The 14,832-nt window shown below is 41.5% G+C and overlaps 1 protein-coding gene across 6 annotated transcripts in view; it reads left to right on the forward strand.

The window, feature by feature from the left end:
- Positions 1 to 14,832, forward strand: part of LOC134533177 (lysine-specific demethylase 3A) — a 411,862-nt gene that overhangs the window by 379,666 nt on the left and 17,364 nt on the right. For all 6 annotated transcript variants that reach the window (XM_063370546.1, XM_063370569.1, XM_063370561.1 and 3 more), the window contains one exon: positions 10,589 to 10,765. In XM_063370546.1, coding sequence (XP_063226616.1) covers positions 10,589 to 10,765 — 177 coding nt within the window. The remainder of the gene's footprint in view (positions 1 to 10,588; positions 10,766 to 14,832) is intronic.

A 14,832-nucleotide genomic window follows, 5' to 3' on the forward strand; every position in this document is an offset into this window, starting at 1 on the left:
GCACAAATCTTTCAAAGATAATAACCTGTTAATTTCATGCCTACATACATTTTTACATTTTCGTGTACTTCGTTTCCCGCTTGAAAGCAATTCGACTGAGATCATAATTGAACAAAAATAGTGCCCAAGACTAGATGTTAAAACATACAAATACAACGTGTGTTTGGAAATTATTTTCGCGCGTATTTCACGGGTTTGGTTATACTAATCGTGCTTCTTATTGGCGAATATAGTTAATGACGGTCAGATGTTAGATGGTGCCGTCTGTCCTCAGAAGTTTTAAGTTAACCAATCAAATGCTACACTCGCTTCTGCACCGTTCAGCTCCCGACACATCAGACACGGCGAATGAGGCTAGGCCTGATCCGTGCTTGCTTGGTGTCCCAAGCATATCAGAGTTTACCACATTTCCTGTTATACGCCATTTTATTTATTTTTTTCATTCTCAAGGATTCTTGAGGTAATATCTTTTTTCCCACAACACTAACTACATTCTGTGATATTAAAGCAGCAAATGTTTAAACTTGGGCTTTCACGTGATAAACATTTATTTATTTGCTAGTTTCAGAACTGAGATTATAGCTATTGATGTTTGCACATTGTTATGTTGCAGAGGTACAAAATCAATTAACTTGTATTCTACGACCATGACACATTGGAAATATTCGTCATCATTTGTAAACAAATACATTACTTATACACTTGTACATGAAAGCCTATCAAACTTTTTAAACTTGTTAAAAAAAAAATTGGCATTGTTTGTGATGTGACTGTTCTGTTTAAGCATTGCAATATTTTACCTAGCTAGGCTCGATTAAATTTATCCCTTCATAAAATTGTCAACACGAATGGTATTTGTAGTTGTCCTGGCCTCGAGGCTGCGACCGGTCCTCGTGAAGGGGGCGAATGTGCGGGCAGCCTTCTTTTCACAGACGAGAGAGCCAAACCGCCGATAGTGCATTTCAGGTTGTTTTTTTTTTTGTTCATTGTAAATAAATATGGCGGTGTTGGTAAAAGGATACTAAATGGTCAATTAGGTTAGGTTAGCTACATTATAAATACTTTAAAATAACATTGTGGACGGTTGATTTGGTTAGGATAGCTACATTAAAGATACGGAGAAAAAAAAGCATGAACTTCGGGGAACTTGGGGGGGGGGGGGGGGTTTTGGCTCTCTCGTCTGTGAAAAGCGAGCTGCCCGCGAATGTGCAGGGAATGAAAGCCGTCTGCCGTGTGGCGCGCGGATTGCCAGGTCGGCGCCGGTGATGTCTCACGAGGCGGGGCCCCCGGTGACTCAGCCGACGGCATCGATCCAGTCCCCTCTCCCCCACCCCCTGCGCTTCGCTGTCTCGCTCCTTCCACTAGCAATTTCAGTTTTCCTTTATGCCGTCAGTTTCACTTGGCGGTGACTTGTAGAAAAAAAAATATTAGAAATTGACTGATCCAAATGCAATTCCCCAGTGAAACTCAACATATTTTCTAGTTGTAGATGGAGTCCTTAAAAATGCCCAGTATGACCCTGGTCAGGTCGCTGTAATGCTTGTATTTTTTTTTTCTTTTCGGCTTCATGTTGCGTGTTGGGCTTGTTGAATGTACACGCACGTGCTGCCCGTGTAATTCCACGCCAATGCACGCAATAGTTGGTACTTTTCTGCAGCTGTCTTGTGAGCACTAGCGCATGCACTAGAACACGAGTGCTTGCCAATTTATTGCGTTGTCCCGTCCTTGTTGCCGAGTGTGGATGGAGGGTGCAAAATTGGCGTGCAAAAAAGAGCACCTAACCGCAGATTTTCCTCGTGAAGAAATCACCTGGTAAAAAAAAAATGGACACGGAAAATGCGGGCGGCGGAGTTTTCCCCCCCGCTCTGACCGCTCTCAAGGACGTTTTTCGCGAGAGCTGTGTTGCAGCTAACCTGCCGGCTATGGTTTCTCACGCGGACTGTAATTCATTTTATATTTCAGCTGCGTGGTGTATCTACATGGCTTGTTTGCCAATAATTTTTCGAGACGTCCTTGGCCTTTGATGATCGGCGATGTCGTAAGAAGGCTGATGATGGGTGAACTGCGCGGATAGTGTTAAGGCTCGATCGCTCTTCCGTTCCAACTGAAAGCCGTGATGGTAGTTAAGACTTGTTGACGTGGCGGCTGTGATGCAGCCCGAGCGCGGCAGTAACCGGTCGAGCGGCGGTCGGCCTCCTTTAAAACGAGTTGGCGGGGGCCTTTCCCTAGGGCCGGAGCAGACCCCGCCGCGTCCCGGAGATGCTTTTACAGTTAACCCGCCGTGGGCATCGCAGTGCGCCCTTTAGAGCATTCTTTAAGTGAATCGTTCTTGTAATGATGAAGATTACATGGACCTAACGTCAGTGCTGGGTTGTGTGCCATAGAGAAATCCCAAGACTGGACTGGAAAGACGAATACACAAAATTCGCAGAAAAAAAACAAATCCAAAAATCGGCCAGTGTGAAATGTTAAATGAATAAGGCGGCACAGATAATTCGGTGTTAGGAATTAGTGAGCTGACAACGAGACAGTTGCAACATGATCAGAAAAAAAAAAGAACGAAGGAGTGTGAACCCAACGATGATATAAACAGATAATCTGGACGACAGCTGCAGATGGACTCAAGTGCCGAAGCCACGGCCCTGATTGGTGGCGGAACGACAGTCGCAGCCAAGGTCACGTCGCGCGAGGAGGCGAAGACGACAGCTGCGCCCGAGTCGGGGAGTGCGTGTCTGGCGCAGCTCTGGGCCCGGCACTCGCACCAGTCAGATAATGCGCGGTGCTGTTCCGGGAAGAGCTCTCCCCCCTCGCGCGTTTGGCCGCGCGCCCGAGCTTTCCCGGTATCCGCGCGCCGCCGGGTGACGTCACGGCCGCCATGTTGCCGGCCCCTCGCGAGGTCTCTGCCAAGTGCCGGCAGGATGAAGGTTGCAGTGCGCTACCAGCCCCCTACGCACGACCACTCCCGTGCATGTTGGCGTCTCGGGGTCGGTGCGTTTCTTTCGAGTGCTTATTCACAATGCGCAGGCGTTAAATCAACATGCGGCAGTAAAATGAAGTTAATCATTAGCTATTACTAGAGGCCTGCAAAAATCGTGGTTTCGATGGTCTTCAGGATAGACTGCACATACCCCTGTACACTCGGGCAAATAACGCAAGTTCATTGGCTGCCGACTTGTAAGTCGTCTCAGCTGGTTTGTCTGTGATACGATCCTTCTTTGGTTGAGGGTTTATAATTGGTTGAGATTCGTCCAGATGAACAGTAAGCCAATAGCAAAATTATCTAAGAGGTATATGTGTTTGAATTCTAGCCTATCACCGAATGAATCCGCGAATTTTGCAGGTCTCTAGCTATTACAGTATGAAAATTGTTTTTTCTAGGTACATATCTCAAGTGGTTTGAAATAATTTGTGCTGTACGTGTGTATATGGTTAATTCTATTTTTTTTTAATCGCAGTGATGCTTTTTAACCACCACAAATTTAAATCAAGAATTATTTGCTTGAATTATATTTCGATTGGTGCAATGAGATTCGGGTTAAAAACTGTTAGTGAAAGGACACAGCTATTTGTTTATTTGAATAATGTGACACCCAAATCATTCTCTCATTAAGTATTGAGTTGAGTCAGAGGAAGTAGGTAATATTTAACAGGGATTTAAAAGTGCTTGGTTAGTCTTCTACAGACCACTATTAATTAACATTATGTGAAATAAGTTTTACGCTGTAGCCACAGAAGCCTGCACTGCACTGTGCCGCGTTAGTTTGAGCCTGAGAGCGGTACAGATTTTATCGCTGACCTTGGGCTGAATGCTTGCAATATTTACTGTCGTGACTGAACGACAGACCCAATATTAACTTTGTAAATACGAATGCTGACGCTACTGATAAACGTGTTGTGCAGATATGCAGATTTTCCTTTCCAGCAGGGATACCTCTTGCGACATTTCTTACCAGCACATAGCCCATTAGATCCTGGTATCACTACACGAATTTAGGAAAGATCCCAGCCTCTGCGCAGATGTAAGAAAACACGGAAGAACATACGTGCTGGCATGGAGCTAGGGATTATCAGGAAATGTCATGCTAATAACCCCATTTTAAACATGCAAAACATTTCGGGAATGGTGCTTGACCACGCCTGATTATTAGGTATGAATTAGGACTCCGTCGTCAGTCGCTACCATAAAACACAGGCTATCAAACTTTCCACAAGGCGCACATTTGCTTTGAATATATATACTGTATAGAAGTCGCCAGCCCAGGTTAAAATTTATAATACGGTTTTGAGGTAGTTGGTTAATTCAACGCCGCAATCGCCACCATCTCTAGGGCATCGACTTGTGGTGGTCCCTAGCGGACAAGTGTCGAACTCTTCAAACACCCCTTCCCCCTCCCGTTGAACGACCTTGAGCTGCAGTGAATGATGGATGAGGGGTGCGGGGAATGACAGCGGGCGACAGAGCTGCGCTCTAACGCGTAAATAACAACTAAGACGATACAGGGCGTTACGGCAGCGCACTGCGGCGGTGAAGTTCCCAAGCTGCTCATCATACGCTTCTGAAATACGTAGAGTAAATCCTATCCACTCGCGACTTCTATACAGTATATATATACAAAGACACTTGTCAGCAAATGTTTTCGGTGCCCGGCAAACACTTGCGCGAGTCACCAGCCCGACAAAATTGTGGCTTCAACGCAGTGTCCATCCATGATGGACGAACAGGAATTGCTGCACCTGGTCCATTTTCTCACAATGTTCTGATCTCTTCCCCAATGTTGTCGTGTTCCCCCCCCCCCCCCCCCCCCCCCCCTCCTCTACAGATTATAATGACCTTGCTGTCGGCGAGACGTGAAGTTCTATTGAGAGAAGAAAAAAAAAGTAGACTGAAACGATACTGACGTAGAAATGAACTGAGCACGCACTGTCTCTCTCCACGCTGCTGAGTCATGGCCGCCTCGCTACGGATGACTTACCTCCAAGGTCGGGCCGCGGTGTTGCCGTGTCGGTGGTTGCACCGAGGCTCGAGGGACTCGCACACCACCTACAGGCGGCTTAACTAACTACTCGTTGCCAGTTATTTTGTCTTATTGTATCACCTTGCCTGCGCACAAAAAAACCGTCTAGAGGATGTTGGTAAATTTTGATCTTGAGTTGAGGTTCGTTCTGACTCGCTCGATTTATTTCATTTTCGTAAGCGAATTAGGTAGTGCCAACTAACAAGGATAAAAATGTTCTCACTAGGAAATCTCTTACATTAGTTTAAGTTTTGTCTCGATTGTTCTTAGATGTTTACTTAAAAGTTATATGACAGCTGTAAAAAGTCCACGCTAGTTTTTGTAATTGCGATTACTTTTGCGACCTTTTACACCTTGAAAATAACTGTTTGTAAACATCTGGTGAGAAAATCTGTGACCCAACAACAAAATGCAAGATAGCTATCGTGATGGATTGATAGGGAAGCCTCCTTGATTGATAGTAATGACAAGCAAATGAAATAACCAACCTAGAGAGCAAACGCCTCCGGCTGGCCTGTTGGAAGATGGCCTAAATGCTGATATATTCCAACCTAATCAAGTCCGGATTCAGGTCGAGGTATGCCCTGTCGCCACTGGGAATTGAACTAGCGCTCATTAGCTCCTGTACTGACAAGTTACATACGCCCCACCTTTCCCACTGGTGCCCTTGCACGTTTTACTGACCGGCGGTCTTTCTACTCGTGGGAACAAGATAAGAGGTAAATACGTCTGCTGGTTGTCCATTGTGTTTTTTTAGGACAGTGAATAGTTTATTCGTCACGTTACATAAAAGATGATCATCGTAAATTTATATTTGATATTTTTTTAGGTTATGTGTATGTATTTAATTACTATAGGTTATTTTGATTACTTTGCGATCTTATGTTTTAACACATCCTATATATTTTCATTAATCACTCGTTATTTGTGGCAAATTTAAATTGCCAAAGTAATTCCATCTTTAGAAAAATCTTTTTTTCGTATTGTATTTCTCAAGCAATCTGCTTTTGTGACAGGTTAAAAAATAAATTCCCAACTCGCAGGGAACCAGAAAGAGACTGCGAGTAATGAAACCTCGCGTGCCTTGTGGGTATTTTCGGGTGACCACGGCGTCGTGTAACATCGGCAATGCGGACATGACCGCGCGTCCCGGAAGGCGCTGGAAGTGGTCGGACTACACGTCACCGCTCCACGGAGGAAGGGAAGGAGAAAGTTATCGCCGGGAGGAGAAATAACGGTCCTCCTTCTTGTGGATGACCTATCACTCGGCCGTCGGTGATTGGTGCCGAGTGAGTCGGGCGTTTTTGTTATCTGCTCCTGAGACGTGCTGATTTGGTGTTGCAAAGTAAGTCAAAAAATGTTAAACCTGTTTTTATTCTTTTCGTTAGTATACACAATCAAACTATAGGATGTCTCGGTTGTCATTGACCAAACAGTTATAAAAAAAACAAAAATTTCTTGCAAACAAAAAAATATCATACTTTAGGAGATGTTTCACATCTTGTTTTTTCAACCTTTCAATTACCTTACCTCTACTGTATAAAAAAAAAGGACTAATAATTGCAACAAATCTGATTGGACCATTCGAAAGTGTTATATTTTTGTTAGACTCGTTTCCAATCTTTAGGGTGATTTCAACAATTTGCCAATATAGTTAAAACATTTGAAAATTCAAAAATTGATATTGAAAACGTCTTCTACTTTTCAAATTTTACAAGTACTTCATTTATTGGTATACCCTGATATTAAAATAAACTTTGTCGTAGGGTTAGAAAATTATACAATGTTAGAAATTGTGGTTAAAATTGTTAGGTCAGTTTTGTTTCACCTTTCTGAGATAAGCAAATACTTACTGATGACTTGTTGGCGGGCTACTATAAGGGTTTCACGTAACGTTCAATTATAACTGAAATGAGACAGTGAAATAGTCTTATCTACATGATAAGCAGACTTAGGATTGAATTGATAATCGGTGACTTATTGGCAAACAAGCACTACTTCGTGAAATAGTTCTTATCGTATAAGCCTTGAAGCAATGATCAAAGAAACAATACTTATATGTCCCATTTAGTACTTGATGAAGTAGCGGTATAAGTAACTACACTGAACACCGTTGTTAGCCATGCAGCATACCTATTAGTATTTCCAGCGAATTTGATTTTATTTTCTCTAAGCTTCTTAGGGCCTACTTTAACCTGCTGGGTTCGTCAGAAGTACTTGAAAACTATTACAAGCAACGCTTGTTTCAAGAATTGCTCATATGACGAATATGAATTCTATCCTTTATGTTCTTGGAGGTAGGCCTTGCTTTAAATACGCTACATTGTACCTTTGTCTGACCAAAAAATAAGCGAGCTCTTTCCTTTAAATAATTTGTGTCTGAAAACTAACTACGGTTGGCAAGGTGAAACAACCTTCAGCAACGTGAAAGTAAAAAAAAAATTATTTTATTTTTTAGTCACGTAAATCAGAAGGTAAGAATGGTTTGCGGAAACAATGAAGCGTGGGCACGTTAATCATGCAGTCTTGACTTGAATGTCGTGAAGAGGGGGGAAATTTTTCCCCTCGTGCCATCGCGTGTCGAACACTGATGCGTAACAAAGGAAAGAGCGCAGTTTTACGTTCAGTTCATTACCGTGTCTCGCCCGCGCGCGCTGTATTGTTACGTAAGCGGCCATGTTTGCTCGCTGTCCCGGCGTGCCCGCTACTCTGTTCCCCCCCTCCTTCTTTTTTCTCCTTTTCCTATCTCTCCTCTCTCTTCCTGCAACTCTTCTCTCTTTAATCTGGGTCTGTGCGGGGAGGTCGGTTTCGTCGGTGGAGGGGGCGCGAGCCTTCCCGGGGGAGGGGAGGGGAGGGGAGGGTGCGATACTGCGCGGCGCTCGCCAGTTCTCCGCAAGGCCGCGAGGTGACAGCACGTGTCGCTGGTGTCTGTTCCTGCGAGAAGTGTTCCCGGCCCGCGGCGGCGGCCTTGGGGACGATGGTGTACATTATGGACGTGGACGCTCCCGTCGCCAACTACGACTACGACGTGCTAGCGCTGCAGGTGAGCCCTGTGATGGCGTGTCGTCCTCTTTTGAGGCCCGCGTTAGCGTGGTACGTGCTGGCTGGCGGCCCGACCATGGCTGGCGATCAATATAGTCCCGCTCTGCTCGTGCCCGGCCACTTCCGCGCACAACAGCTCACCCCCCGAGCTCGTGGGAGGGGTTAGGGGAAGGCGCTCACCTGCCGCCTATTGTGCTTGTCCCTGGTTCCCCCCCCCCCCCCTACCCTACACCCCTTCTGCTTGCTGTCGTCGCGTCGAGTAGACGCACTTTCACGCCTTCGCCAATTCCGAATGCTTTAGTAATGTACAGATTCGTGGCATTTAATCCGAGAAACTTGAATCCTTTCACAAAGAGATAAAAGCTATCGTTCTAATTCGTAACCCTTTGTGAGTCAACAGAAACTGCGCTTTGCCAGTGGCTACTAGTTGGAAGTTTGGCACCACATGTTATGTTAATGTACAATTGAGAGAATGATTTTGGTCAATGAAGAATGAGATAATTAAAAATGCATTTAAAAACTTTAATAGCTGTTAAACTACGCGTGATATACACACACACAATTAAATATTTACTAATCACAATAACATCCACAGTTATATCTTCTCGAAGCTGTCATCTATCTGAAATATGCAATTAGTAGCGAGTGCAATGTACTGGTTTTGGAGTTCACTGAATCCATGCTTTGCCCTACCGAACTCTGGTGAAGCAGTGTTCTGATGCAAGTTGCAACTTGTGCGCGTGGAAATTACGGAGGTGCAAAGAGCGAGGAAGACATTCCAGAGCAGTGATTCAGTGGCATGTGAGAACAAACATGAAGTGCGTCACAAACATGGTTACTCATTGGTAGTTAGCATCGTATGAACACGTCTAATGTAAAGATTAGCAGTTAGGGAGAATAACATCTACGTATCTGTAAATTGTGCGTGTTAATTGTTCGAATCCCTAACTGCTGCTAGCTGATTTGTATGCTGCCGCGATTAATTTTTGTACATGCTTAATTTCCCATATCTGTTACAGTCTACACATAAATAACATTCTTAGACAAATCAAGTCCTCAATCTAAATTATTGTTTTGAACTATCCATGTAAAAAAATATTTTTATGGAGTTCACTTTTTTGTCAAGATTTCAATCCAGATTTCCTGTAAGGAATGAGATGAACATGTTATGGACATTGGTATAAAATTCATTCACCTGAGTGGTAAATAATTCATGGGACCTAAAATGCTGCTATGCTTTTAAAAACTTAAGATGTCTTAAATGGCATGAAATACAGTTATTGAATGGTTTGGTAATAAGCAAGACCAGGTTGCAGCTTTGCTTTTGGCGTGAGATAGTTCTTAGAACAAGTAATGGATCGTATACATGGCGCGATGGAGGCAACAACCCCCACAAAGCCACGTAGAAAAAAAAACTGAATAAAATTTGAATAATAGCTTTTTAAGAAGTCAAAATTTTGAAAATTTGGACACTCCACAAATCAACTTCTGCTCACCCCTCTGCCTCCCCATTAAATTCAAAGCTGGGTTCGCCCCTGATAAGTGGCATGAAACAATTTTGGGGACATTCATTTTTTTTTTTAGCAGAACACTTTTGTTATAACAGAATTATCTGTTCCCACATGGTCTTAAACAAGAATGATTTCTAGTTGAATTAGTTCCTCTTTGCATTCCTCTGCTTGTGAAAAATTTAGTTATTTATCAAATTCAATAAATATTTGTTCTGACATAAAGTATAACATTATTTTATTTTTTGGAATTTGTACGAATAAATAACCACAGAATATCATCTGCAATAATTAGTACTTTTCGAAGTTGCATAGAATTATAAAAGTGTGGTAAAGTGGTTTCTGTAGTGATTTTGTCTTATTTTTTTATTCTGGCAATATCTCTTCATGACAAGTAATCTGTTTTTATGTGATAAGCAAAATAGGTTGTTTTTAAATGCCAGGAAAGTTTAAAAACATTAAAAAAAAAAATCATCGGAATAGTGTTAGGAATTGTTTCCATCTGTAGAATGGAGGCATTAACAGAATTGGTGGAGCTGAGTTTTAAGGTGCAATGCTTCAGCAGAACTTCGATACAAATGCAATCACACTTGCTGGAAAAGTATCCTGGCTACAAGTTCAATCAGTATCTCAACTATGTTTGTGCAGCTAGGGAATAAGTAAACTACCCTGTAGCTTATTCCACTTCTGTTAGCACCGAACGCCTTGCCTGTCCTGCTGTTTAGTGATATGGGGAAGATTGGCTGGACAAAGGGTGGTGAATAATCATTGCTCTCCTGGATTCACAGAGTATTGAAATTGGCTGATAGTGATGGGAGGGACCTGTGGTTTACATGTTCCTGTAAATGTCTCAAAATAGATGAACTAGGGCGTTACGTCAAACATCTAGGCAATTAGAGAAGAGAGGATTTATGAGGATGAAGCGTGGAGCAGATGGGTTGGCGGGAAGGGGGTGGCGTTGGCCGCTACCGGGACCGCCTCATGGGTGCAGCAGTGGCATCACGCGGAGGGATGTTGTTCCAGCGCAACAACAGCATGTGCTGGAACCTGACCAGCATGCCGATGGGGTCCCGAGGGGCGCCCGGCAGCGCGGAGGAGGACCAGCGCAAGAGGGCGGAGCAGCAGAGGCTGATGGCGGGGGAGCGGCTGATGCGGGAGTCCCAGTCCCGGGACAGGGCCGCCTTCTACCCCCAGCCCGCGGTGAGCTTGCTTCCCTCTTCGTGTCACCTTGCTCTATATTCACAAATTACATATAAAAAAAAACCTAATACACAATTTAAAACGAAACAAACTTTTTTTTTAAATTTTGAAATCTTTACTGTGTTGAGCATTCTGGAAAGTTAAAGAATAAACTTTGAAATTTTTTAAAAAAAGTCATAAAAATACTTCAGCGATAATCATTTAAGGGGTAAATTTCATGCTCCAGTCTGATATCACCCAACCTGTAAAATAATTATTTTTAAATGGTGTTTTAGTTCATAGTCATTCACGCTATAAAATGGTGCATGCAACGTTTTGTTCGAATTTTTTTTTTTTCCTATACAATCCTAGGTTTAAAATTTAAAGTTATTGCAAGTTGGAAGTCTGCATAAAGCATGTGAACGGGTCAGCTATGGGGATGGTAGAAACTGGACTTATCTTCATTTCTTTCATAAAATTTTAACGTTGGTAAATTATTTTAAAACTTTTGTCTGAAAAAAAATTGAAATTTGGTAAGGGCAATATTATTACAGATTGTATTGACGCCCTGCCACATCAATTTTTAACTCACATTTGTTGACGTCTAAACATTTGGGTTCAACATGACTTTACATAGGCATGAAGAAACCTATTCTTGGATGCCCTACCCACTTCGCTTGGCAAGCACAGCTCTTTTATCCATAACTTTACATTGTGACAGCACATTCTTTTCTTTCTGTAATATTGGAAATGGGATGTCTCAAGTTTTTAGTTTTTAAAATTTGGTTCAACTTGCAGAAAATTTGTCGACTTCTAAGTTCCATGTTGCAACAGAAACAAAATGCACTGGCAGGGTGAAAAATATCAAGAGTTAATATTTATGTGTAGTTATTTGCTTATAAATGGATAATTATATTTATTGTATGATATCACATCTTGCAGTGTTTATCAGGTATCTGCTGTGTTCCTTATTCTGTAGGAGTGGGGTAAAGGTCACAGAAAAAAATAGTTTCTTTTTCTAGTTTACAATTCTTGCAGCTGTGTTCTAGATAACTATTATACCTTATTTCACGTTTGTTTAAAAATTTAAATGTCTTTTTTATAATAAGTCTCCATGTCAATTTTTTATTATTGTTTTAACCCTTTCAAACCCAGTGTGTACAAATGTACACATTAAACTTTCCTTTGCTCTAATGCAGTGAAAAAAAAATTGTGGTGGTTGAAACGTGTTGCGTACAATCGTACACATTGTTAGGATTCATGTCTCGTCAAGTGCTGCTTGCAGTGTCTGGAATATGAACAAAAAAAAAAGGATAGTGTGTGTCGGTGTGCATTGTTTACATTGAATGTGAAATTGTCTCTCTTGAGAGTTGTCTAGAAAAATTGTGCGCTGTTATAGTATATCATATTATTATTTATTGTGTTAGTAGAAGTTTTATAAATATTCAGAAAAAGTTGTGTAAATTTTTTTTAATTTTTATTATTATTTTTGAACAAAATCATTTATGTGTACAATTGTATCCAACACGCCTGTGGTGAACTGTCAGTACAGGAACTCTAACCTCAAACATGAACTTGTTTACTTTTTGATATAATGTTATTTTTTTGTTATTGTTTGACTTGAACTGGTAAATTAATAATAAAATCAGCCAGTAATATATATAGATATAGATATATACACACAATGGATTCCATTCCACAAAATACCAGGAATTGCGCAAGTATATTGGACATGCTTGAAACCGGAGAGGTTTCAGATTCATGGTTGTCTGACGATGAAGAGACTGTTGTAGTTACAGAGAACCCTAACTTTCAACGTATTGGGGCCGATAAAATTGACTCTAGATATGCTGACTATCAGTCGGAACCAGAGCAGGATGAGGAACAGTTAGACCCTGAGCAGGACGAGGAACCAGTACCTTCTACATCGGCACGAGTCTCCAGAAAAAGTGACATTTCTTGGCGTCATCGCCCTATTTCAGTATTGGTTGAACCATATAGTAGGGTGGATAATACTGATGATATTGAGTTACTGTCGCCAGTGACCTATTACCATAAATACATCCCTCCAACTTTGTTTGAGGAAATGGCGGATAAAACCAATTTGTATGCTGTTCAGCAAAACAAGCAAAGGTATAGGCACACCACTTCCGAAGAAATACAAAAATTATTCGGGCTTCACCTGGCAGTAGGGACTTTGAAATTTCCGAGAGTCTGTTTGTTTTGGGACACTGCTCTAGGAATTAGGATGTTTCTGGACAGCATGACACGAGATCGTTTTTTTGAACTACGATCGAACCTCCACATAGTCAATGTACTAGATATGCCAGCAGAATGTGCAGACAAGCTGTTCAAAGTAAGGCCACTCTACAATGCTATTCGATCTAGGTGTTTAGAGTTGGACCTTGAAGAAGATCTTTGTATAGATGAGCAGATTGTGCCTTTTACAGGTAAATTTAGTATCAAGCAGTATGTGAAAGGAAAACCTTGTCCGTGGGGCATCAAGATTTTCTATTTATGTGGGAAATCTGGCCTTGCATATGATTTCATAATTTACCAAGGACAGCTACCTGAGATTGACGCACAAACGCTGAAGAGTTATGGCCTAGGTGCTGCTGTTGTGTTGCAGCTTTCCAAGCGCATCAACAATGAAAAGGGTCATAAGCTGTACTTTGACAACTATTTCTCCACCTACAACTTATTTCAGCTTCTCCAAAAGAAGAATATATACGCAGCAGGAACTGTGAGGGTGAATAGATTTGGCAAACCACCCCTCTTAGCTGACAAGGAGGCAATGAAGAAGGAAAGAGGCTACTCACAAGAAGTAACAAATATCGAAGACAATGTTACTCTTGTGAAATGGGTCGACAATAAAACTGTCGTTTTGGCCTCAAATTTTGTTGGCGAGGGCACCGCAGATATCGTTGAACGTTGGTCAAAAAAGGAGAAGAAATATGTTCAAGTAGATCGTCCAGAAATAGTAAAGTTGTACAATCATGGCATGGGTGGGGTCGACATGCTGGACCAAATGATCAGCTACTACAGGACCTTTATAAAATCAAAGAAGTGGACGCTTCGCATGATGTTTCATGCATCTGACTTGGCAGTTGTATTGTCATGGATGGAATACAAGCAAGCTGCTGCAGCACTTGGAGTACCCACTAAGAAAGTACTTGACCTGATGCACTTCAGAATGCGTGTCACCGAGGGTCTTCTCTACATGGGGAAGAAGGTGCCCAGTAAAAAACGTGGCCGCCCTTCACTTGACAGCTTGTCAACTGAAGTTGTCGTGCCAAGAAAGAAGGGTGAAGCAAGGCCAAGTGCAGAAGTGCAGATGGACACAGTTGACCATTTACCGGTTCACGATGGTGACCAACTTGGCACACGGTGTAAAATGCCACAGTGTAAGGGTAGGTCACGAATACACTGTCTCAAATGCAAAGTGCATTTGTGCTTGACAAAAGAAAAGAACTGTTTTTTGGCATTTCATACACAGTAGGAGCCTAATATCAAAGAATCTAGGCCTAGGTTTACAGTTATCTGATTTTAATTTTTTTGTTAATGGTAAACACCAATTATAATTGTATTATGTGAATTGTAAGTACTGTTAGTTTATCAATTAATATTTTACGTTGTTCTTTTGTTGTCTTTGCTGCAATAAATAAATTCAGCACTTGTGTAAATCATACACTGTCATGCATAGTGTTATAACGACAGTACCTAACATATTATTCTATCTGTAGAGTATTGTCGTTAAGTAATTTGTGTACTTATTGCTGTTGCTATAATGAATTGTTTTATGTGAATTTATGTTTGTGTTAATTAAATATAATATGTTTTTACACAATAAGTTTAAATTTTGTAGAGTGTATGTTTTAGTTCACCACAGGCGTGATGTGTACGATTGTACACATAAGTTTTTTAAAATAAATTATTAAAATTTTAATAAATCAAAATATGTGTAATTATTAGAAAAATGTGTAGATTCTGAAAATGTTAACAGATAATTTTTATTTTGCATTCCAGAAATTCAGTTCTGAAAGGGTTAAAATGATTTAAGTTTTAACTACTTTAACTGAAATTTGTGA

Source organism: Bacillus rossius, chromosome 1 (genome assembly GCF_032445375.1).
Source record: "Bacillus rossius redtenbacheri isolate Brsri chromosome 1, Brsri_v3, whole genome shotgun sequence".
Classification (NCBI taxonomy): domain Eukaryota; kingdom Metazoa; phylum Arthropoda; class Insecta; order Phasmatodea; family Bacillidae; genus Bacillus; species Bacillus rossius.